Raw genomic sequence first — 26806 nt, 5'->3', positions numbered from 1 at the left:
CAAAAGTCTGAAAACAGCTGCTTCTTGTGTGAGATTACCGTGATTCACTGTCTTACCTTCAAACTTGGGAGTGGTCGGGGACTGGTGGGAGACGGAGTGGACGACTTTGTGGACCTGGGAGCTGAAATGCCGTTAACTGAAGACATCGGGACACGAGAAATGCGAGAGAACGTTAAAAAGGGTCAAACACAAGTCACACATGACTTTGACAGACTCATGACGATAGGCTGCTTTGCAGATATGTATCCAAGATATATACCCAAAAGCTGCTCTGGTGACACGCAGCTCACGTTAAGCCTTCAAAATACAAACTATGTAATCAGTTCAGGGCTTTACATCAGGGGAATCTGCAGTGGCTGCCCTTCAGAGAACACCTCACATGTGTACAGTTCACAGCTCAACCCCTGCCCGGTCCGAGCATGAGAACAAAAATATCCCTAAATAAGCAGTGTCAGCCATGACAGCTTTGTGCAAGAGGGGAATAGAAAAAAACAAATCTAGCTGTACTCTGAATGAACAACGCGTTGGAATTTCATTTATATTTTCATTTCTTTTATGTGCAGTTAAAAATTGTATGTGAGCTCTGAGTCAGTACAAAGATTTGAAAAGACTCAGTTCGCTGTTAAATTGAATTAAAAATTACATCAAAATTTGATTTAACAGTCTCACAATCACATTTCCTCTACTCTCTTCACCCTGACTAGGATCACAGCCCATGCCCATAATCCTTTTGGTTTAGTTTTTTCTTTTGCCTAATTACTTCACAAATATTTGCCTCCCAATGGTTGTCCTTTACTTTATTGCTTCAAAATTGTGAAACATGAATGAAAACATATAATGAAACATATTATTATATTTAATTTATATTGCAGAAATATATATATATCTCAATTTTTGGATTGTTTGTTGGTGTTTCATTATTTTTACTACTACTACTAAGCAGTTAAATAAAGTAAAGTACATTTGCTAATGTGTTTCGTAAGTAAATTCTTCAGCAAGCTGATTTGTTGGCTACCTTACTTGAGTTTACCGTTTTTTGTTTGTTTGTTGTTTTGGGGTGGACAACCAAAAGCGTCACATACACCAACATTCAAGCACTGCTGCAATGTCCGTGGTTAGGTCTACGGTTACTTTTATGCTTTTTCCTCATCATAATAGGTGGCTTTTTAATTCAACATTTTTCTGAAAGCTGCATCTGATTGTTAGTTAAAAACAGATTTTAAAATACTGTCAAATTACAATCCAAATGAAATACACTGCATACATTCACTAGAAGAAATAATACGGAGCTACTCACAGATGTAAACAGACATCTAGGGTCTATAAAAGATGACTACTACTTATGCCTAAGAATTTATGCATGACAGAGTACGTAGGTGCTTGCAGGCTGGCTGCAAATTAGCTATTAATCCAGAAAACAAAGTCAGGCTTTTTTTGTCTCACCTGGAGACTTGACTGGAGTATTACTGGTGGAGTAGTGAGCAGGTCGCCTTGCTAAAGTAAAAGGACCAAACAAACAAAAATGAATATTTGATATACTCATACTGTGTAATATATAATAATTTACTAGTTCAATTTTCAATGTAAAGCAAAACTGAATTTTCAGGGGTCACTGAACACTATTCGTCCAGCATTCTGTCGTATCTTTCAAAAGAGCACAAAATATGCTTCATTACTGTTGCTGTTAATTATGCTACTGTTAGGAGTTTAAGAGGAAGTTGTCCAATTTAAGTGCAATTACTAGTTGTAAATCAGAATTATGGTGACTGCACCTTTCACGCTAGACATATGGGATTTTTTGTTTGTGAAAAACATTCTCATGCATATCAATTTTGTGTCTCTTACCGGCACCCGGGGACTTGCTGCGCCTCGACGGTCCGGGACTCCTAGCTGTCCGGTTTGGAGTAGTAGAACGGCTGTACGATGACTTTAACACTTTGCATTCTTGAGAAAGAAAAAAAAAACAGAATACACACACACACTCAGGATCAGCATTGACAAATTACATAAACTTTCTAAAAAAGAACCAAAAAAAGCCAGCTCCTGTGATGAGATTATTTGCAACATTGGGTTACCTGGGTTATATCGGTTCATTTAAAAAATGCTGACTGCAACACTGGATTATTTCAAACATTGTTTAGTCAATTCAAATTAAGAGCTTCATGGGAATATATAAACTGCACCATATAAACTTTTATTTAGTGAGCAGATACACTGACAATTCAATGCCATGTTGGTAATTCAAACTTGGTGCCATCCCTTATCTTTTGAAATTGGTACCAGGTTTATAGGTTGGCCAGCTTTACTCATTTTTGCAAAAGTTCTCTAGTGAAATGGGTCTGGTACCCCTCGTATTCACGGCCATGTCCCCTGGTATAGACCGTATTGCACCAATCGCTACAGGACGAGGGCGGGTTTTATGCAATGACTCCTATGTCCAAACACCTTGGATCAAGACATTTTTACTGCAAATTTGTCAACAGTCATTCATTATTGTTCCTACTTCACGTTATTTTAGATGTAATTTGTTGATACTAGTTTGACTGTCACTCTGCCTACGTCACATGCTTTGTTTCTCTGGTTGACTGCTTGTCTGAAATCAAAGTTGGATCCAGAGTAACCAGACTAATCATCTATAACAAAGAATTAAGATGGCCAGCCAGGCTGCCAGATTTATACCACACTTCTCCAGCTTCTGCACCTTTCTGATTATGCCACTTAGTCAGACCATACTTTTGCTTTTTCCCCTCACATCATAATTCAGTATCCTGATTATGATATCATTTTTCCCCTTTAACTGCTACCATTAGTTTTACAATCTGTAAGTCTTTAGATGTCAGCATATTTTTATTTAAAATATAACATTGGCAGCATGTCAACTGTTTCCTCTGATCTATCTGCACAGCTGTAGCCTATAGATCAGTAAGGTTAAAGGTAATTCACAACTGATGCAATATGGTACAATATCTAACATATATTAGACATGGAAAAAAAATCCTACTGTTAAAATACCAGTAAAACCTTGAACTTGAACTGTATGATCTAGGAAAAGTCACCGATGGCAGATGTGTGACTTGCAACTAAATAATAAGAAAAATTTAACAATCTATGCACACAGCTGACTTGAAGAGGAGCACAAAGTCAGTTCATTTGTGAAACATGTCCTGGACCCATTTTGCAGAAGAAGGAGGAGGAGCTTAAGTCTGGGACAGTGTGCTGGTTTTGTTCCTTCGGAGACCTATTTCTCATAAATGGAACATCGGAGCGGAAGCAGGACGAAAGCTACCAACCATCAGTAAATATGAGCTGTTTTCATCTGTCAATCTCAGCAGCGCTCATCACTGAGTTTGAAAGATTATTTCACACTCTTGCTAGAAAAATCTGGCCAAACATCAAGACAGAAGCATTTCAGAGCTTCAGACTATTTTCCTTTCCCGAGGTGGCTTGGATCTACTGATTAAAGAGGTCACATCGCATCTGTGTTCTCTCAGACACTCGGTGGGGTTTCTGCTCACTAACACACAAAGGTCTGTATGCCACATGTAACATGTACTGCATTTACACAGTGCAACCTCTTTTTATTTGGTAGTAAGAATGTTTGTGTGTGGATAATGTGAAACACCAGTGAATAAACAAAACATCCTCTACTTAAACATCATAATCTGGATACTGACTCAAAAAAGGTATAGGGTCTTTAAATTTACATCCACTAAAATTCATCCAGCTGTCAAGAAGGCTGTCATCTTCTTAAACCATTCAGACATAAGGCCTCTTGGAAAAAGCTGGTAACATCTCACAACCCTTACCATCACTCCAGACCAGGAGGGAGGAAGCTGCAGTGAAGCTGGTCAGGGACATGCATGATGAGCAACACCCTTTTCACAACCTGCTACCTCCGATACGAGGCAGCTGTACTGCCAAGACATTGAGGAACCAGCACAAGCTGAACCCAAGGCCAAGACCAGCAGGCTGAAAAACTCAGTCCTGCATACTGCAGTTAGACTGTTTAATGACACTATTTAGATGCCAAAGACACAGCATGACTGCTAATGAACATTGCATGGTTGCCCTTAAATGAAATATTTTTAACTTTGTAATTGTATGTTTTAAAATTGTATGTAATTGTATGTTTTTTATCAATTGCTGTAAAATTCAGCTTTTTTTCTCAGTGGAGCCCTGGCTTTCACTGCAAGCTGAATTGAATCAAATCAAATCAAAATCTAAAAATGATTACTAAAATCTGAAGGTTTTCCAGAAACCTTAACCACTAAAATATTTCATTTTTCACTGCCTGATGAATCTTGAAATGTGAATATACATACAAAAGACAAACATTTAAGAGGTTATATTTTAATATATGTTGATGTGATGTGTGAAGGAAGAAGCAAAATGCACAAAACTGTCACATCACTTCATAATGGGTTAAATAGAAGACCACAGAGCCGTGGAGAGGGGAACACACACACACACAGATGTTTAGTTAGTCTTTGTCAGGCCTACCAGTCATAAAGGCTGTGAAAGCCTTACCGCTGTGATCCAACACAAAGTCATCCTGTGCATAGCGGTACTTCTCTGGACCGCACGCAATGAACACATCATCATCTCCAAAGAACTCCTGGAGGCAGGTAATCTAGAGGAGGAAGAGTTTGGAAGAAAAAAAACATGAGGTCGTTCATTTAAGAGTCAAAGACAATGCATTACAAATTAAATGTACATCCCAGAAATAAAAACAACCCTTGACATATTATGAGATGTCAAGGAATGTAAATGTTTGTTCGGAGACAAAAACAATGTGAAGTTTTGAGATTGAGTGAAATATGTGTTTGAAGCAAACAAAATCAAGATTAGTACAAATATACATTTTCTATTTTACAGACAAATAAAGGTAACTAAGTGTAAAGGCAAGGGAAGTGTTTTTATATAGCAGAATTCAACAACAAGGTGTTCCAAGTGCTTTACAGAGACATTAAAACATGACATGACAAATTTGATCAAAAAAGAACAATAGATAACAGTAGTTAAAATTCAGAAAGTGTACAAAAAAGGACCACTTGTCCAGGCATTTCCTTCCAGTAGCTGCTAAATTTGTAGAAGTTGCCTACAGGTGTAGGGCAAATTACTGATATCTGTCAATCGATGCAAAAGGAGGAGAATTTACGGCCTCTGTCTCTAAAACTTGCCTCTTTTGTCATAAGTAAGTTCTATGTTCTACGAAGGCAAAGGCAATGATTCCCTTTTTTTGATGCACGTATTGATTAATGTCAATAGATAATGTCAAATGTGTGACAGTCAGTCGTTGATTTGGTCTTGTATGGAAAACTCAAAATTGCTTTTAACTCCAGACTATACCTTTTAAATTCTGTTTTAAGATTTTTATTTATATTAATAATAAATTTCAAAAAAGCCAAAAAATACCTAATATTCAGTAAAGATCATTCTCTCAAATGAGAGTAGAGAGCTTAAGAGAGGGGGAGTGAAGCATGAAAAGAACCTTCTTTGGAAAATTTGACTCTCTGGAATATCTGGCTGTTCAGCTAAAGGGTCGGTCTCAAGTTTATGAGTGTCTACAGGCCTCCAAAAGACAATGCAAACTTTTTCAAAGATTTCAATGACCTGCGTTGAGTAATATGTGTTAATTATGGCTTTTTAATCATTCTGGGAGACTTCAACTTCCATGATGACCACCACCAGGACAAGAACTGTTTGATGTGTTAAAAAGTTTGGGTTTGACTAAAAATAGGAAACAAGCAACGCACAAAAAAGGGCATACTTTGGATTTGTTTATCAGTAAGAGTCTTTATCATTCCCAAGGTCTTTATGAGTGATGTCACTCTGTATGACCACCTTTCTTTGAAAGCACCAATTCCATCCACCAAAGTAGCCCCAGTCTTGGAAAACCCTGTTTTTAAGGACAACTTAACTGAAACCTTTAACCAGAGTTTCCTCTAGAAAATCAGACTCATCATCATCCTTCTCCTTAGACACGTTTGGTTTCAGAAAAAAGTTTTCAAGATTAGCTTGTTTCAACATGTCTGGGCTCCCGCTATTTCTGATGCATGCCTTGTCAGAGTAGCCTGACGAGCTTCGTTTCGCGTAAAAAAAAAAAGAAAGAAATAGTTTCGTTTCATATATGCCTGGCATACACATTCATGCTTAGAGGGAATATTTTCACCAGATATTTTGACCGGAAGGGTTTAAAAATACCGGACTTTGGCAGAAAACTGTTAGTTCATCAATATCAACCCCAGGAACAGTGATGTCTCTAACCTAAACCAATTTAGACAAAATCCCACAATTTTACCCAATCAACTACAAAAACCTATATGATATTATGGATCAGCTTAAACTCATCCTCCTGTTGTCTTGATATTTTATACAGCTTTCTTCAAGAAAGTTTTACCTGTCATGGCATCTGATCTGATTCAAACAGTAAACTCATCACTTTTGTCAGGTGTTTTTCCCCAGACTTTGAAGACAGCAGTTACTAATGCAAAATTACAGACCCATCTCAAATTTTCCATTTTTCAGTAAGTTTATTGAAAAAGCTGCGTGACGTCTTCTAATCCAGTTTTTGTGCTGACCACAGCACTGAGACTGCCCTTGTCGAGGTGTTCAGTGTCATCCAGAACCGAAGAACCACAGTGCTTGTATCATTGGACTTCAGCACAGCATTGGACAATGTTGACCATAGGATACAGCAACTTCAGAATTGTGTCGTACTTTGTGGGGCAGTACTTGACTGGTTTGAGTCCAGCTTAAAAAACAGAGACTACTTTGTGTCAATAGGTAGGAATCGTCAAAGATTACATGTGGAGTTCCTCACGGTTCTATCCTAGGACCATTCCTATTTAACATCCAAATGCTGCCGCTAGCTCAGATAATAATAAACAAGTTAAGTTACCATAACTACGCAGAAGACACACAACTTTACATTACAATATCACCAGGTGACATTGAGCCAATGCAAGCATTGAGTAAATGCATACAACAAATGAGTGGATCCGCCATCATTTTCTTCAGCTGAACATAAACAAAACTGAAGTAGTTGCTTTTTTGAACCAAAAGAAGAGCATTTAAGAGTGAGCGCACAGCTTCAGTTATTACAGCTACAAACCACTGAAAAGGCCCGAAATCTGGGTTTAATCATGGACTCAGACCTCAAACCTTCAGAGAAACACTAAACTCATTAAAAAGTCGGCCTTCTATCACCTAAAGACCATCTCCAGGATCAAAGGACTAAAGTCTCAGCAGGATCTTGAAAAAATAAATGATGCATTTGTCTCCAGTCAAAGATATAAATCACAATTCCTTTTTTCTCCTTAATTTTCATATCTTTATTAAGTAAAGCACCTTAAATTGCCTTGTTGTGTCATGCAAATGATCTTGCTGTGCTTAACAAATTATTTTCCACATGCTTTTGAACCAAAATACATAGAGACCTGCTAATTGCTCAGAAGCAACTAGGCAAGCTTAAAACATTTGGTAAGCTATTGTTTCTATAAGTAGAACTGAACAGTCAAGTTTAACTTTAAGAACAGACAAGATTCCCTGGAGATACTTCAACCCAATTCACTTACATCTGAATAATTGTACAAATACATAGACCCAGTTCAAAATTATTATGCATTATCCTAATACTAAGGAATCCAGATTTTAGCTACAACACTCCAGATGCATTTGATATAATGTTTATGAGGTAACCAAAGGGGTTCATAGTATAACATTCAGATGACTGCTGAGTCAATTTAGGATCTTGAGCAGAAACAGTTTGAGTCAGCAAAAGTAATATATCTTACCAATTTTTAAAAGCTGTCTCAAATTATGATCATCATTTCCTCCTAACTGCCTTTTCTTTTTTTGAGTGGGGTCGTCCCCCACAATCCACGCATAAAGAACGGAGCAGGAGTTTCTTTTTAGACTGAATTCTGTCAAGCCCACACACAAACACAGTCGCAGAAGTAACAGATTATCCCTCTGTTGCCGTAGAAGGACAAGTAAGAAGACAAAAGAGCAGCATATCCCTTCATTATCTCGCTCCCCACCGCGCACATGTGCGCCCACACACTGGCAGGCTTATCTACTGTATGTGCACACAAAGACATACTAAACACTAAGAGGAGGTGTACAGCATGGCAGAAGATTGTGCGCAGATGGATCCTCTGGGGGAGACTGGGGGCTGAAACAGAGGGGGGGATGACTAGCATATGAACTGGTGGTCCACAAAAGCCGTATTGCTACTGAAGAGCATAAACAATCTTCATAGTGGAAAAACATATACAAACACACACAAAATTATATATATATATATATATATATATATATATATATATATTTTAAGGTCTGAAGCAGGAAGCCCCAACAAATTAAGACCCCAAAATACAGACCCGTGATTACTTTAATTTATTTTTTTTACTTGAGCAATCAGGGATAATTTGAACCCTATTTAAAGACCTCCACGGGTAAAGTTTGCACCACGTCAACACTTAAATGTGAGAGATTTCTCTCCTTGTTAAGAAGTGATATCACCCTTGCAAAAAAAAAAAGTAAAGAAATCATCCATTCATTTGGACAGAAGATAGTGGATGCTCACCTGAAGGAAAGGCTGTTGCTATTTCTTTCAGCTGAGTTCAAACAAATCTGGACTTGATCCGAAGTGCAAGATTTCCAAAACTTTGGAAGGAAAAATAGTGAAATGTCTGCAAAGATGATTGATGCTGAACTGGCTTCTTCTGGATTTATGTTTCACCGAAGAATCTGGTGGGTGTTCTTCATCACAATGATCTTCAAGGTCATTGTCCAAGAAGAACTCCATACACTCCATGTACAAAGCTGCACACTGGATTTTGCCCTTAAACCTCTGAAATATGAGTTTGATATGGCTGTTCGTTTGTCTAGGAATGCACATGGTTGCTGTTTTGTTCGGTGAAGGAAGGGAGAGGCTCCCAACATGAAAAACAAAGTTCTCACAGTGAAACATGGTGGTGGGAGCATTATGCTATGGCGTTGTGTGTTGCCTGTGACACAAGAAACCTTGCTCTGCTGCTTGGGACCATGAAAGAGAAGGACTATGTTGGTATTCTGGGGAATCGTGTAAAAATCTGTCTGTTTCAGTCTAGCTTCATGTTGCAGACAACTAGTCAATGACCCCATTTTGAAGGACACAAAAGTCAAGGTCCTTTAAGATTCCAGATCTCAGTCCTATTGAGAACATGTGGAGGAAGTTCAAGGTATTAATATCCATGCTTGGAAACCACAGCATCTGAATGAGCTGGAACAATTTGACCTTTGATCCCTAAGTAGACATGTGCCAACTCAGTTAGAGAACAAGGGATAAACTACTGATAAGGGATGTCCCAATCACGTATTTTCTGCTCCCGAGTCCAAGTAATTTGATTTAGAGGATCGGCTGATACAGAGTCCCGATCCAATACTTTGGCGAAACACAAAAAAAGAAAAAAAAAAAAGAAAATAATAACAATTCCGCAATTACAAACAGTAGAAGCTGCTGTTATGTATTTGATGTCTAATTTGAAATATTTCTAAATTGCAGACATTTCAGAAATGTCGAGGAGCCAGCTTCAAGTTTACATCAGCCAATGTAGTAGCTATTGACTTTACAACTTGTATATTATTGTAACAAATGCTATAGGAAAAAGGAATACAGTTGTGGGAGAGATAAAAAAAAGGTTAAAAAGCACTAAATTAACTTTCTTTTTTTTTCTTTTAAATGTCACAATTCCAACCCTCCTCCTTTGTCCTGACTATAGGCTAGTGCAGCACCATTTAAAATGTGTTATGAATTATTACATTAATTAGAGTTATATATGAATCATTGTGCAAGATCAGTCTAAGAGGTGACCATCTCCTACTGTGACTGCAGCTGAGAGCGGCTGCTGCTGGAGGGCAGAGCTTTGATATGGGGGAGGGGCTTACAGCAGCACGGGCTGCTGGCTGAGAAGAGTGAGGACGATACAAGCCTTCAACTTACGGTCTACAAAAGTCTTCAACAGCAGCCGAGTCCCTGGATTTACTTGCTTTTTTGAATTAAAAAAAAAAGTCGCTGTAGGGGTCTGAAAACTGAAAACAGCAAAGTTGCTCAGTTGGTATTGACATCAACTCACTGCTACTACTACTCCGCTACAACTGCTACTCTAGGTTGAAGGTCACCCCTACTCCCCCACCTGACATTAACTGTCATTGTTAACAATTACATTTATTTATTTATTTATTAATGCAATTAATATAATTATTCATTCAATAATGTATTTTAGTGAAATAAAAGTGAAAAGGATCATTTTCACCCGATTCCAGTCATTCTGAAACCACATGATCGGATCGTGACATCACTGCTACTTATTGATCATCAGTGGATTTATTATTTTGGCCTTGATGTATTTTTCTTTTCTTATTTCAACTGAACACATCCCTAAAATACCAGTAAACAACTTGGTTTTAGTTATCATGGAAAAGTTGACAGTTTTGTTTGACTTTAGACTGGGGGGCAGACTGGGGCATCAGCAATAACTAATACTGATATTGAATATCGTAAGATATTCAGCTTGCTACTTTATGCTTATAATGTACCTTTTTAACAAACATAATAAACATTACTTTATTTGGTAATACATACAACAACCCAGTGAAAGCAGGGGAGAGCTGTCTGTACATCACTTGACTGAACCGCAGAAGATGATTAAAACTTTAATATAGCAGCAGTTAATTTCACTCTTTAGAGGAGTTAACCACACTGGAATTTGGCAGCAAATTACCATATTTATCTCTCGGGACACACATGTTAGGATCACCATGTCAACAGCCCACAGGGAGAGTCCAATGTACGTGTCAAAAGTAATCGTGGTGAGAGATTATCACAAGCAGATTCCAAGTTAACTTTCTCTTATGACTCTGACCTGTATCCATGTACCACTCTGCGGTGCTTAGATATCGTCAAAGAGGACACTTTCTGGAAATTTCCTTCTACTCAGCAGGCAGCAGTGATGTGGAGCCTGCTGGTCATTTGATAAATGACTGAATGAGACAGCAGCACAAGAGACTGCTGAGGTGAGCGTTGTCCTCTTACATAAACACCACCAGTCAGGATGACATCAGCGGTCTGAGGAGCCTGGCGAGTGCATAAAAGTGCATAAAAAGATCTTAGTAAATCCAGCGTCTCATTCTCTGATGAAAAGTCATATGTGAAGGTTGTCATTGGGGCTTGTTAATTAAGAAACCTCTTACTAACAGTCCACCTAAAATGGCCTCGGGGCTGCCAACGAGAAGTTGACTCATAGCCAATTAAGGTAGAAATAGAATTTCATAAAACCTATGAGCAACTTTACACATATTCAAATTGTATGAATCTTCTTAATCAATGAAAAAAAGAGAAATAAATGTGCTAGATATCATAACAAATATTTCTCACATTGCACATTAGCATACACTCTGAGGTGGGGTTTAGAGCTACTTTGATTGATAAGTAGGGCTGCAACTAACGACTATTCTGATAGTCGATTAGTCATCGACTTTTGAAACTCTTAGTCCACTAGTTGGATTACGAAATTTCATACTCATTAAATGGCTGTTATTCGCTCTCAGCTTTTAAACTTTGCACAAGGTTGTTTAAATTATATGCTTATTAAAACCAAAAGACAAGAAAGATAGACACTTCATTCAAAAACACATCTTTTAAAGAACTTTGCTGACTGTTATTGCCCTGTTATTGAACATAGACTTTATATGTGTCGCAAAGGTGTTGCATCGGCTGCCGCCAAATTGTTTTAGCTGGCGCTGTACATGCATGTGCCACTCTCAGCAGTGATAGGAAGGGGGGTTAATGCCTCACTCTGTTGAAAAACAATACGCTTATTGTGCATGTGCAACTCTCAGGGGAAATAGAAAAGGAAGCATGGTCATGCCTCACTGTGTTAAAATTTGATTTTTGCCGACAACAGTCAACAAATTCGTTTGGTGACTATTTTTATTATCGATTTTTGTCAACAATGTCAACTAATTTTTGCACTCCTATTGATAATACACTTTAATATCACAGAACTGTTATACAAACTGTCAATGACTGCTGTGGCTACTCTTGCTAGAAGTGGGGAAGAAAACCCTGAGAGTAGCAGGCAAATGGTTAAAGATGCCACTAGAACGATCAGATTTCTTTATGCATGAGCCCACCATACAGGAGTCCTTGAACAGGCAGGGTATCCATGGCAGTGCACCATGGAATGACCAAAAGAGAGTCGTTCACACCAAACAAATGTATCTGAGCTGAATTAGCTCTGAAAAGATGTATACAATTTCTCTTGAATATTATGCAGGTCTGATCCAGACCTGCATAATCCAGCCCTTCCTTTAGAATAATTGTGGCCAGTGAGGTTCAGTTAGCTGTTGACACCAAGGGTTCCCTTAGTTTTTTGTCCTTCATCACTGTGAATGTTTAATAGGTGTATGCAACAAAGACAAGAGATAACTGTGTGTTATTATTTAGCTGGAGATCAGATCTCATGACATAAAATTAATGCAGAAACCCATATAATTCCAAGAAGTTTGACATTTTCTTGAAGCTTCATATTAAACCTGCAGCGTAAAATCTGAGACTTTCCCATCTGGCACTCGGAGTGATTAGACAAACACTGTTGCTTATGATGAGGAATACAACATCAACAGTAATCCACGTTTGTCCTAACCAAGGTTTGTGTGTCTCCGACCAGAGTTTATCTTTCATATGGGGCTTCAAAGGTTTTCCATGAACACTGTCGGTTGCTGGAGTCGATCTCCTCAGCTCCAGCAAATATAAAACCAATTGCAGCTAGTACGGCAGCACAAGCTTGATTGAAAACATTTACTTATTGCTAGCAGAGTTCAGTGTTGGGTAACAGTTTGACTGTAAGGACTGTTCATTTGAACGTATCTTGGAGTCAACAGTAGAGAGGAGGACTCTCCAACATAGACACCCACCCCCACCATCTACACAGCACGTTCACCAGGCAGAGGAGCGTGTTCAGCGGCAGACTGCTGTCACAATCGTGCTCTACGGACAGGCTCAAGAACTCTTTTGTCCCCCTGGCCATAAGACTCTACAACACCTCACTGTCACGGCAGGGGAAAAGCACACAGTAAACCCCGGACTCATCTTTCACTTTTCATTGTTTCCCACTTCTCATCTGCACTGCGGTCCTAAGAGTCAGCCACTAGCCACTTTTATGCAACAATCACCTTCTTTTACTTTTGCACCTTTAATGTTGTAACTAATGTAATGTGTGATTGCAACTGGATGCCTTGAATTTTCCTCGGGATCAATAAAGTATCTATCTATCTAGCTATCTATCTATCTATCTATCTATCTATGCAATAAATATGACTACGGAGGAATATTCTTACTTCTGAGGCACTTCAGTTTGAAACCTTTAGTTAAAAGTCAATTTATTTCTACACAAAATACTGATCACACTATTCAACATGATTACAAAAAGAATTAGAGCAACATAAACAAAATTAGAGAAAATAAAAGTGAAGCCGTGTTTTCAATGTAAGAACTTTTCCTGAGCACCGGTTTACTACCATTTTCATATTTTAGTGTGATTGGGAAAGCAAATTTTTTTGACAGATGCATTTGTCATAATCGCATTTGCACAAGAAAGGACTGTGGGAGTTGACATTATTGGAGCTGGCATTAGCCAACAAGCTGGTCATCATTTCCAACTGTTTTCAAGAACACATACGGTGATGATTTGAATAAAATGCATCATCACTTGTATTTGTTGTGATTTTATTCCTCTGGCTACAGACGGGTATACTTTGTACATTGTTTTTGCTGCTCTGCACCAGTCGCTGCTCTTGTTTCTTATTCCAAAACCAAAGTCAGCATCACTTATGTATATTTAGATATTTCCTTTCCTAAGGAAATTTGTCTGTTGGACGAAAAACTGACTGACTTCACATTTGAACTGAATGTGATATGCAAAGATGAGTGTAAGATGAAATTTGCATCCTAGTAAAGAACCTTATGATTGTCAGAGCACATCGTCTTCACTCTTGACAACTGCTGCCAGGACAAACAGCCAATGGCTTTACTTTGCTAGACCTCTCCTGTCTTGACCAATCAGTGAAGTGGCCTGTTTGCAGGGTTCTGTATTGGCTGGGTGACATTTCTTCGGGCTAAATTGAAGTTTGCCCTCCATAATGCGACACTCCCCCTCCTCTTGGATGTCTGACCTTCTCTTGCTCTCACTATTCGTCTGTGCCCTCCCTCTAGCCTGCTGTACTCTGCTGTAGTCTACCCTCTGCAGCTTGCCAACTCCAAGACATGTAGACGGAGGCCTGAACCTGTCTTACAAATGCAAATATAATAAGCATGTATTTTTTATTTAAAAAAAAAAAAAGGCACAAAAATAAAACAAATATTACCACGATGCAGTGGTCCTTAAGTGTCAAAGACAGAAAAAAATCAGCAGAGAAGCATGTGCTGAATTTTGGGGAACAGAAAATAATCACAAAAAGGTCCATTTGCCTCCAAACCCTGCATTGCAGTCCTGCAGTCTGGGCCAATTGAATAAGTGACGAGGAAGGTGAGTGGCAAAAAAAAAGAAAGTAGATCAAGATTTCAGGCTCCTGCCTGAGGAAGGTCAACTATCATCACACTCCTGCTGCTGCAAGGGAAATAAACTTTCAATGTGGACAACATGTCCATCCTTTAAACAAGCTTAAGTACTCACATAGATTATTACTTGCTAAGAATATGCAGATAGTGAGATACTTATTAAATTTGTCAGAGTAATGCTAGAGCTTAAACCAACCTGGGTATTAACTCTGATCTCAGACAGAGGCAGGTCCCAGAGACAGTTTAATTCCTCAGGATTACAGCCGTAAATCTCAGACACATGCAACAACCACAAAAAGGCAGCAGTGGCACCAAAAGGCAGAGAGAAACCTGTTACAAGACTGTACAGAAGACTATTGTTTATTCATTAGAGTCCTTTATTTATTTTTTGATGTCCAAAAAGGAGTCCAAAGATCTACACACGATCTTCACTTCACATAGGCTGTCAAAGTTGCAATTACATATCTATAATTCATAATACATTTACTTGGTAATCAAAGTCTATGTGAGGATGAAGCTCAAAACACTGCAGTTAAAAGTGCAATTTACAGCTGTGAAAACAGATTACAAGATGCTTTTTAAAAGAAGACAAAGAGCCATTTGTTCTGTAAAATAAGGCCAAAAATAAGATTCTGGGTCTAGGGAAAATATAAATACATACTGTAAATAAAAAAAAAAAAAATCAAGCTTCAAAAAGGATACGGTTGTGATCTATTTGTTTAGTTTTTTTGTCTTTTCATGGACAAAAAATAGATGGATGGATTCCAATTCGCGCCTCCCACCCCACCCGACCCGACCCCAGTTCTTGTCGGGGGTATTTTCACCAATTCTTTTGGTGCTTTTCAGGCATTTCAGAGTTTCTTAACACTTGAGCTATGCCAACACATTTTTTGATGACACTGAAGTCATGAGATTAAGAAAGCTCTTCAGTTTGAACTGTAACTAACCCTAAACTACTTTGGGGTAGGTTTAATATCATCCCTCTTTTGTAGCTCAAAACATGATCCATCCACCATCATGGTCCGCCTATTTTTTTGTGGCAAAAAAATCTATTTCAGTCCAGTGGACTTGTTTTGCTTCAGGCTTGTTGAGATTTTCTTTTAAAAGGATGAAGGAAATGTTCTCTTCTGAAGACTCTTCCAGGAAGTTCAAGTTTACACAGCTGTTACCAACAGTAAAAAGCGTCCTACCAATTTGGAGACTGCAGGATTTTCCTGAACAAAGTCGGCCTTGTATCACCTGAAGAGCATCTCCAGGATCAAAAGACAAATGTCTCAGCAGGACCTTGAAAAACAAATCCATGCATTTATCTTCAATTTAATTGATTACTGCAACAGTGTCTTCATAGGTCTGTCCAAAAAGTCAATCAGACAGCTGCAGCTAATCCAGAATGCTGTTGCCCAGGTTTGACCAGTGTAGCAGGGCGAGTGCTACGGGGGCCCGACCGACAGGACAGAGAGGACACGGGGTTTCAGTGCAAGAACTCCTTTATTCTCAAACACCCACACGTGAACAAACACCTTCTCCCACAGCAGACCCCTTGCTGCTCTGCAGCCCCGCCTTATCAAGGCAGGCAGGGTGGAGAGATTGATGGGACACACCTGTGACCCATCACCTAAGTGATCGCTGCTCCTCCACCCTGCCACACACCCCCATCGCCAACCTCAGGCCGGGTTCCATCCGGCCGAGCCAACTCCCCCCCGCCCCCCTCGCAGCGGGAGAGAAAGCCCGGAACAGCCGCCTGCGCCTCCGGGCCTTCCCGGTTCGGCCGGCTGCCGAGACCGGTCGGGGGGTCGTCCTCGCCGACGGGCCGACCAGCGGGACCGGTCGGGGGGTTGCACTCGGCGTCGGGCCGGCCCCCAGGACCGGTCGGGAGGTCGCCCTCGGCGTTGGGCCGACCACCGAGACGGCCGCTCTCGGGACCGGGCCCGGGGTGGCCTCGGGCCAGACGGCATGCGCGGCCGTGGCCGGGCTGCGTCCAGGACCACCCCCTCCCCGACGCAGCACTGCTCCGGTCTCTGGTGCATCCCCGTCTCCGTGGGTGCCGCCGTCGCTGGCGCCGCCTCAGGAGCCGCCTCAGGAGCCGCCTCAGGAGCCGCCTCAGGAGCCGTCGCCTGGCGGACTGCAGCCTCTGCCTCCCGGCCTGTCGGCTGCAGCGCCACCAGCTCCTCCCGCGCTGCTGCGGCGAACCTCAGGCGTGGCGCAGGGGTGGGTCGCTCTGCGGGTCCCGCAGCCTCTGCCTCACGGCCTGCCGGCTGTGGTGCCACCAGCGCTTCCAGCGCCACGAGCTGCTGCTCACCCTGGCCCCAAAGCAGGGCTGCCAGGTCCGCCAGGGCATGGGCCAGCGCTTCCAGGGCCTGCTCCGTGCCTCCCTCCTCCATCCTGTCGGGCCCCACGTTGGGCGCCAGGGTAGCAGGGCGAGTGCTACGGGGGCCCGACCGACAGGACAGAGAGGACACGGGGTTTCAGTGCAAGAACTCCTTTATTCTCAAACACCCACACGTGAACAAACACCTTCTCCCACAGCAGACCACTTGCTGCTGTGCAGCCCCGCCTTATCAAGGCAGGCAGGGTGGAGAGGTTGATGGGACACACCTGTGACCCATCACCTGAGTGATTGCTGCTCCTCCACCCTGCCACAACCAGATTTAAGAAAGTGGACCACATCACTCCAGTTCTGAGGTCCCTGTACCTAAGAGAATAAACTTTAAAATATATGTTTATAAATATCTGAATGGTTTAGGACCAAAATACATCAGAGACTTCTTGTTGCCATATCAACCATCCAGGCCTCTCAGGTCTCCTGGTTCAGGTCTGCTCTCTGTCCCCAGAATCAGAACCAAACATGGAGAAGCAGCATTCAGCTTTTATGCTCCACAGATCTGGAACAAACTTCCAGAAACTGCAGGAACACAGTTCCTTTAAATCAAGAGTACAGCTTCAATGCTAATTTCAGTACTACACTTTAACTCTAGCTTAAGTCTAACTTTTCTTTATCATGCCACTGCATTGTAACTCTCTCTCTATTTTTCATGTTTCCGTGATGTAAAACATCTTGAATTGCTTTGTAACTGAAATGTGCTAGCTAGACAAATAAACTTGCCTTGCCTCGCCTGACTGCCTTTGATTTCCCCATTCAAACAATCAGCTGATCTGCTGTTCACTAAGCTATACACAACTATTTGAAACTTTGGAATTTTTATTTCAAAAACAGGACCAATAAAGCTTTTAACCAATTACGAAACCAATAAAGCTTTTGAAGAGAAACAGAAGACACAGAATCACAGTCTGTCTTGCACAAATCCATTGTGGATATCAGACCGTGTGGATATATATATATATATATATATATATATATATATATATATATATATATATATATATATATATATATATATATATATATATATATATATATATATATATATATATATATATATATAAACGGCCTGATATCCACAATATATATATATTTTTTTTTTTGCAGCTGAAACTCAAGGGGAAAAGCCAGATTCTGGACCAAGGTTGGAATGCAGGACAACCATGTCACTTTCTGCGAGGCATGGTTGTGCAAGCAAAACAAAACAAGCAGTTGAGATCACACAACACACAATGGATGCCCTTCCCTGACAACGACCTCCACACGCGCTGTGCAGCTGACAGAGCCAAGAGGGCGGGGGGAGGGGGGGGGGGGGGGGGGGGGGTCTGTCTGTGGTGCTCTGTGTCTCCTGCCAGGCTTTTGTTTTCCAGTTTGCTTAACAGGCACATTGCACCAGCACTTGTGAAACATGAAGAGGTACTTTTATTTTACACTTCTAATATTTGCATGCATCTTTTCTTTCTGTTGCAGAGTTCAGTCCCATAAAAGATGATGCCACGAAAGTGGAATAAACAATAGCATTTCACTAAACTGAACCCAGAATATTCCTGCTTGGAGGGCATCATTTCTATTGGCGTCACATGGCTCATTATGTTAACGACACCACAGAACAATAGGGGGGCATGCAAATTTCATGGCTGTTGGCCTAAATGCTGCTATTTAATCCAAATTTCACACAGAAAACAGCTCGTACCCGACAAGCAGATGAGGCCCTTGAGTGGTGTTGCCTCTACAAGTCAGACCTGGAGACAGTCTTCTGTAACTACGTTTCTTGCCAGACGGATAAACAAATAACAACTTGTCAACTTCAATATTATAACAAACTGAGATTAATCGAGGCAACTGTTGGCCCATGATAGCAGAGCAGAACGTGTTCAAAATAAAAAAAAAAGTAAAAGCCTAAGCTGGTTTAGGGTATTGGGGTCAGGAAGCCATCATCATTAAGAGTGTGTGACATTGATGCCAGGTTGAATCAGTGTCACGTGTATCAATATCCTCCGTGTTTATGACACAAAACCCAAGCAATCCATAACCTGTTTAATCTCAATGCAACTACAAGTGCGAGTGCTGTTCAAAAGAGTAGCTTTCTGTTTTCTACTAAAGCATGTGACAAAGTTTACTCTGAAAGAAAGAGAACAGTGTACTCGATTCAGCTGCAGATGGTCGTAAAAATGCAGGAGGATTTCTATAATTAGCAGTAACAATAAATTAAATTAAATTTAAGAAAAGCTGTGAGCAAAAGCAGATTTCATGACAGATTTCAGCACGTTGCATGTACCTACCCGTCTGTATCAGCATGTTTCTCCTCTGTTATCCATCTAACACTCAGTTCATTGCAGCCTTCAGATGGTTTTTTGTTTGTTTAGATTGTATTTAAGTCCAAAAACAATATTCAAACGAATTCTGTTTGACATAGTTTGGACTGATACTGGCTTAATTTCATTTTCTTTCCTCCACTTTATTTTCCCTGTATCCTGGATTTACTACTTTTTTATGAAATATGATAAATAGCACAAGCAAAGCTTCTAGTGCCACAAAAAGGTGTGTGCATTTTACTTTACGAATGCAGAAAAGAAAACGTTTCTCATGTACAATAAAAACCTTAACGATAGACGTCTGCTCTAACATATTAAATATAGAAATAGAGATGGAAAACCAATTTAAACAAACCAATTTGTCTTATATGGCAGGAATTTATTGTATAAACCAACACTGACCATGTGGCCGTTAAGATATAAAGTTTATTATGAAAGATAAGTAGATCTTATCCACCACAGGAGTAATTCAAACAAAAAAAAGACACATCGGAACCCATATTCCAGTCATCAGTGACTAGTCCTACTTCCTCTCCCAGTCCTCTGCTTGCTGTGTACTGAAATGGCCTTTATTTCAGACAGACAAACATATTAGCCCTGCAGTCTAAGTGACCCTGCTGTTTCCAGCCTCTCGGTAATGGCCAGACAAACTGTCATCCTGATAACATCAAAAAGTAAAAAGGGATTGTGAAATGCAGAGTTATTTCAGTTTTGTTTTGTTTGTTATCAGTTTCTTAGTGCAGAAAAACAGAATCCTGGGCATAATTAGGTATTCTGGATTGGAAATATCCCCCCTCTTTAAATTCAACTACCGTAAGTGCACTGCTTGACATTTTGTCAAAAATAATATTCATCAAGTGAAAATGATGTCAATTCTGGACAAACTTCCCGTCTCCACGGACAGGTTTTACACATCAGGAGAGTCGACATACTATTGTTAACATTCAAACCGTACTCGTTATAACTGAGAAACAGAAAGAAAAATATCTGATACGCGTTTTAAGTTGAAGTGGATGGATGAACAGATGAATAGAAACTTTTACATATGACATAGTCAGGGGGACAATCTTGTTTCCTAAACAACAACAGGAGTCAAGAGTCCACTTTGAACTCTGTGGTTTTGCCAATGCATGTCCACATATGTTGATAAAATAACTTTAACCAACGCATTTCTTCAAAATTGTCTGTGACACACTCAAAGTAACAAAGGGATACAGGATACAGTAACCATGTTTCAGGCAGGTCTTTACACCTCTGGAGTTTCAGCAAACTCCTAAAAGTGGCTGCGATGAGCACTGTTGTAAACAGTCACAGAGCTGTAGTTAAGGGAGCTTGAGGCTCCTTTTAAGAAATGAGACTCTCTAGCGCCACCCTTCACCACGACGGCCGTTGGGGGTACTGCAGCCAACAGTGAAGCCGACACGGGAGAACGGGGAGAACGCACATGCAGCGTCATGTGACGTCACATTCTGGACCGAATTGCAGCACATTTTGCAGCACACAGCCTGTTCAAGGCAAAGGAGAGATACACTAGAGGGCTCATTCTTTTGGGTTTGGAACGCTTCATCTGACATTATTACTAGAAAACTTAAAATGTATACGGATTTTTTTCATAAATCTTGCCACAATCCGGCCTCAAGCTCCTTTAAGAGGTGGTTGATGCTCGTCATGGCAACATCCCGCCAAGCTGGTGGTGTACAACCAAGGTGAAGGGAGCTATCTGGCTAAAGGAATTGTCCAGGAGAGCTTGGTTAGCTTGTTGGAGCCCAGAGGTCCAGACACCAAGAGGAAAGCTGCTCAGGCATGTCTGGAACCAGAAACTTTGTTTGGAGTTTGGAGAAGCAATGGAACAGGACGTTTGGCAGTTCTTGAATAAACTCTGGCACACCCTCACCTTAAGAAGGGAAAGAAGTGTTCCTGGCTGGAACATTGACAGTAGGAATGCTGATTACCTCACTGGGGACAACGGTCTGGCTGTTGGGAGAAAACATTGAGGATCCTCTCAACTCATGTTACTCCCCGGCATCAGACACGGACTGGACAGTCTGGGGTTTTGCCCACAGCCTTTGTGAATGTCAGAATTAATTATCAATACTTTCCCTCAAATAACCCACTGAGTATTTCTCAATGGAAAAGGAATGGAGTTTCACAATGTGTAGCATATTGATCCGTAACGTTTTAATAGCAACACCACACACAGGCCGTCTTTGCCTTCCTAGTGTGTGTTATTGTTACACCGGGCTGAAGGTTGAATCGGGTAAAAGGCAGGGAGATGTTCTGGGATGAATCCAACTTTCCCTAATAGCAGCGCTCTAACGAAAAAGGTCACCGAACGGGCAGAGCCGTGTCCTTCATCTGTTCATAGATATAAATACATGTGACCTTATCACAATCAGCGTTTTCATTTGTCCTGAGTGTTTTAAAACTGAACGTGAAAGGTGTTACACAGGGAAGTATATTTCCTAAGCTTTGAGATACCCAAACAAACTGAAGGATGAATGTCAAATCTATTTTGGCAAACTGGGTTGTTGTCAGGTGCTCTTCACAGCGGGATAACTGCCCAGGTGGAGAGAGAGAGAGGATGGGCAGAGCTAGAGGAAGTAGTGGCTAACAAATATGAGGGTTAGGACATAAGCCTACTGATATTTCACCACACGCCTGTGACAACAGAGGAGATGGCTGGAATCTTCTTTTTATCCTTCCTATCTGCTCGTTTGCAAACAGACTTCTCAACTGAATACTCATCTAACTGAACAGGAATTGTTATGTGAAAAGGTGTAGCCAAGTTATTTGCAGCCCAGTGCTCTGTAATCACACTAGATTTACTGTAATACATGTATTCTCATCAAACATCATGTTGATGCTGTTAACCTGCCGATACCAAGCAGCACCCACCAAAACCGGGGACAAATTACACAGAAACCATTTTTTATCATAAATAATTGTGTAAAAGCTCAGCTTTAAGCCTTTAAAAAAACGACTTTAATCTAAACAACATAATACCTAGACCAAGTCACAATCCTTTTATTGGTTGAAACTTTCGACCTCAGAGATTTGAAGATTAGAAAAGTCACTACTGTGTGACAAAAATCTTGAGTGACCAGCAAAACCAAAAACAACTTGATTTTCTACAGCCTGACTCTGAATTCAGTCTTAACTTTGGCATTTTACCATCATGAATCCTATTCCAGTGAAAACTCACTTCAGGAAATCCCAAGAAACAGCCTATTTTTCTCACTGATTTGGTTGTCCCATCATTTATTGCAGTTTAGCTTTCTTTTTTCTCAATATTTATTGGGGTGACTAACAATTGATTTAAAGTTCCTTGCAAACAAAAAAAAATTAATGCAAGTGTAAAACTGGCTGGGTGGTGACAAGAACTATCAAGCTATCCAGCCGACACTGACGGAAAACCTAGGCAGACAGACTGTGTGACAGGGAGGAACAGGCCTTTCCTTTGATTTTACCAAGTGACAAATCATTAAACCACCTGAACATTATGTAATATTTGAAAAGATAAAAGGACAGCTACTATTTTTCTTTGTATAGATTTTGTGGCTCCCTTTGATGGTATCAAAAGAAGAAAGGGGGAAGACACACAGCACAGGGCCACGGGCCAGGACTTGAAGCAGAGCCAGCTGCATGGGGCGTGTTCAACCAAGCGAGCTATCCAGAAACCCAGAATGTAAAAACTATTTTAACCAATAAGACTAAACATGCTTCTATACAACAACAATCATCTACTCTACCTTTATCATTGTGAATAATCAATTTTGGGATAAGATAAAAAAAAAAAGAAAAAGACACAAGTGTCTCTACTAGAATATACGTCCTTAGCAAAGTCAAACATTAAAACACCAATTTGTTGAAACTGACCCTTATCCAGACTAACGCCTGATTAAATACGTTATGATATTTAAAGTAAGATCTTTATTCTCCTACAATAGATGTTTACACCAACAGTCTTTGAATCAACAATAAATGCATTTGCCAAAACATTTTTCGTGATTATATAAAATCTGTTAATATAAATAGATAAATAGATAGATACATAGATAAGTTTCTATTACTTTCTTGAACCACATCTCAGTGAGTTTAACATTACAAATTTTAATAAAAAAAAAAAGGAAGAAATAGCAACAAATAAACTGTTTTTCAATATTAATGTATGCACGTGTTAAACAATGAAAACAGAGAAATCTTATTTTCTGCCTGCCTGGTCAGCTTTGAGATGTAAAACAGGGTCCTCTCTGAAAAGCAGCAGCTGACTCTGTTGGCCCTGATAACCAAGATCTACTACTGAGACAGTCTGAAGAGCAGCTTTGAGTTTGGTACAGAGCGTGGACAGAGGCGTACTGTGCAAAAACACCCACACTTACAAATCTATGGAGCACACACCCCAAAACACACCTGACAGCTGCACTTTAACCCTCCCTTCCATCTTATCGTGTTAATTATCCGGTGGTGACCAGCATTCCAGTCGGGGGGCTTCTGTGTGCGTGGGTGGAGGAGGGGGTTGGGGTTGCAATGTCTGCAGGCCAGGTGGCAAGGACCTCTCATCTGATTTTGGAGAAGCAGATGGTGGCACATTTGGAGTGTGTATGTCTGCATATGTTTATGGGTGTGAGTGACTGAGTGAAAAGCTTTACAAGTGCTTTTTATAGTATCTATGAGGTTGTTTACACTGGAATGACATGATTTTCACATACAGTACGCTCAGTGGTTAATTTATTAGGCACCCGAAACTACTGCTGTCAAATACAACAGTGCTGCAGTAAATTCTACTTTCATAGAGCTTTTAGTGTTTAAGTTTCGTTTAAAACCTTTCAGAGAAGAGTTCATTTGACATCATGATCATTTGTTAGGGGTTTCTTGGGTTACTGCTGAATTATATTGTGTTATGCCGTTTTCCCCCATTTATATTCAATACAAAAATGTCTTAAGTTGAAGTGAAAATACACACTCATTGTCTTAAGTCGACTTAGCGTACCATGGATTGGGTATTGTCGAGCGTCTAGCTCTGGTCTCAGGATCAGGTTGCAGGCTTATAGGGTTAAACCTATAAATTGGATTTCATTTAATTCCAAACCAAACCTACTGAAGCCAGCGGAACATGACAAGTCGGAAGAAATTATCCCTTTCAAACCTGCTGAGCCGCCCTCAATATGTCTAGAAGTACTGTACATTAATATGTCCCACCAGATATTGTGCAAACAATAATTTCCACTGGCTCTGCCGCAGCAATAAAATTCATACACTTGGTGGGGGTGGGGGTGGGGGGTTGTAATCTTATAACAATTGAAACTTTAGGACCCATCGCCATCTCTAATCGTGGAGAAATTTACTGGTAAATATTGATGCATGATTGAAATTCTTTTTGTCCAAGGAGGCTGAACACATTACCATTGCATGAGTCGGGTAATGCATTTTTAACATCGTATATGAAGCTAAAACAATATTGTAACCTATGTTGTGAATCTGCATTTAAAATGTTTGTATGTTGTGGAAAAAAGGCAACAGAAAATCATTCATTTGTTCTACCGTCAAGTTTACTGATCATGTTAATGACTTATCATGTTGGTGGTGAAACTGGCTGAGACCCATCTTTAGCCTAATGAATCCAAGAATCCAGTCAGTATTTTTTCCATTCTGCCCTTTTCAGATCATGAATAAAATAATAAGAGTGGTTAACAACTTTCTGTTGGGTGGTTTGTGAATAAATCAATTTTATTTTGAAACATTATCTATTAAATTATGGCATTTTTGTATGAAAAAGCTTTAACCAGTATATTATATGTTTGCCACACAAACAGATAATCAAAACTAATGCTATAGCACGCAACATTCCTGAATACAAGTGGAGGTAGTCCAACATAAAATAGCATCAAACAACGCTGAGGCTATATTGGTTTTGGTTTGACCATTACTGCAACAACTTGCAAGTTGTAGCCTTTAACAACTAAACACATTTCAGTGACCTTTGATTTAAAATGTCATTGTGAATCAGATTGATATCCTAACTGATTATCTTTCGGTTTAAAAGACTGCTAAATCTCTCAAAGCAAATAAGTGAAAGTAGGACATCACATCAAGATGCCTGAGTATTTCAATATAACCAATGAAACTTATCATGCATTCTTCCTAGCAAAATGAATCATAAGATGTCAGGAAGAACAGCTGGGTTGGAATAGTGTTGGAATAGTTGGAATCTTCCAAGAGTTGGACATAGAGACACATCACGACTTTGTCACCGAAACCGGAATGAATTAATCACAAACTGGAATATCAGTAAGGTATTATGGGGCCAGCTATGAAACACACAACTGTACATTTTATTGCCTAGTTTCCTAACCTGACATATTAGAATCAGAAGGAGTAAACCCTGTTAAGTGCTAAAAGCTTTTACATTGACAGAGAGACACAAAGGCCAAGATAATGTACAGTAGTTAACATTTGAAATGGATCAAATCATTTTATTAAAGTTGTCCAATGACAAGAACGAAAATTGTCCAAAATTCTGGCATTTAGTAAGTGTATTTCTGCATATGAGTGCAATTATGCTCTGTAATATGATCCTAACCAGTCATCAGAAGTTTTGATGGGGTGGCCTGACAGAAAAGATGCTGAGGTTGGCACCGTCAAAGTGAATAAGACTCAAATATGTCAAGAATCATTTGTTTTTTCAGCCAAGAGTCACAGCAGCTTTGATTGGTGAACTGAGTCTGCACTTTTTCTCCCCATTCTTAAAGCTCCATTTGACTGCTAAAGACCATACTGACATTTTAAACCCAAGTGTGTCCTGTAATTAGCAGGAGATGAGAAAGAAAACATGTTAAAGGCAAATGCAATAAGACCATCTTTAAACTGCTTGATGTTTCTGTGATGACAGCTGCATATTTCATTCAGAAATTTAGGGTGTATGAGACTGTAGCCACTCCCCACTTTGTGTGGACATCGTAGGGCTAACAGCTGTGTCAGTGGCCGTCCTATTTTTATTTTTTACTTTTTTAAATAACAGCGGTGAGCCAGCTCAGAGTCGGAACAGTCTTCTGGATCGGCTCGCTGTGGCGGCCCGAAGAATAAGTGCTCAGAACACGCGTGTATTTTATTTTAATATGTTCAAAACTTCAGAAAAGATAAAACTCACACATTTAAGAAAAGTCAGGGAATGACAGACCTGTAGATTTTGTTTAGACAAAGTTAGTCACATGACAAAACCTCTAACTGTCCGTGAGACTGCCTTGGCGGTTATAGTGTTAAAAACAAAACTAAACAAACCACATTTACAATGTAATTACTTCAAGTGTAACTTTTTTTATTTATTATGTAACAGTAATCTTTGCTCTTAATGTAATTATGTTTAGTATAACAGGTTTCTTTTTTTTCTTTATCGTGTAACAATATTCAACATTGCTATCAATACATTTTTTTCAAACATATGCATTCTGTGCAAAATGTGTTGCACAAAGAACATGAATAAATCCCTGTCAAAAACCTGTCCATTAT

At 39.9% G+C, this 26806-nt stretch overlaps 1 protein-coding gene across 5 annotated transcripts in view; it reads right to left on the bottom strand.

Annotated features, from left to right (window-relative positions):
• The window catches only part of dclk2a (doublecortin-like kinase 2a), a 50100-nt gene that overhangs the window by 16031 nt on the left and 7263 nt on the right, over nucleotides 1–26806 (bottom strand). For 2 of the 5 annotated variants that reach the window (XR_009782402.1, XM_061718503.1), the window contains exons 3-6: nucleotides 4501–4630; nucleotides 1846–1944; nucleotides 1444–1494; nucleotides 57–136 (exon numbers count right to left, since the gene is read on the bottom strand). Coding sequence is in view for 4 of the 5 variants with exons in the window: in XM_061718503.1 (XP_061574487.1) it covers nucleotides 57–136; nucleotides 1444–1494; nucleotides 1846–1944; nucleotides 4501–4630 (360 nt within the window). In the remaining variant the exon portion in view is untranslated. The remainder of the gene's footprint in view (nucleotides 1–56; nucleotides 137–1443; nucleotides 1495–1845; nucleotides 1945–4500; nucleotides 4631–26806) is intronic. The other 3 variants (XM_061718509.1, XM_061718516.1, XM_061718522.1) reach the window with 3 other exon arrangements.

The sequence above is a fragment of the Cololabis saira genome, chromosome 1, assembly GCF_033807715.1.
Source record: "Cololabis saira isolate AMF1-May2022 chromosome 1, fColSai1.1, whole genome shotgun sequence".
NCBI lineage: Eukaryota > Metazoa > Chordata > Actinopteri > Beloniformes > Belonidae > Cololabis > Cololabis saira.
Note: the sequence above shows the minus strand (reverse complement) of the source record. Positions and strands in the feature narration are given on the sequence as shown.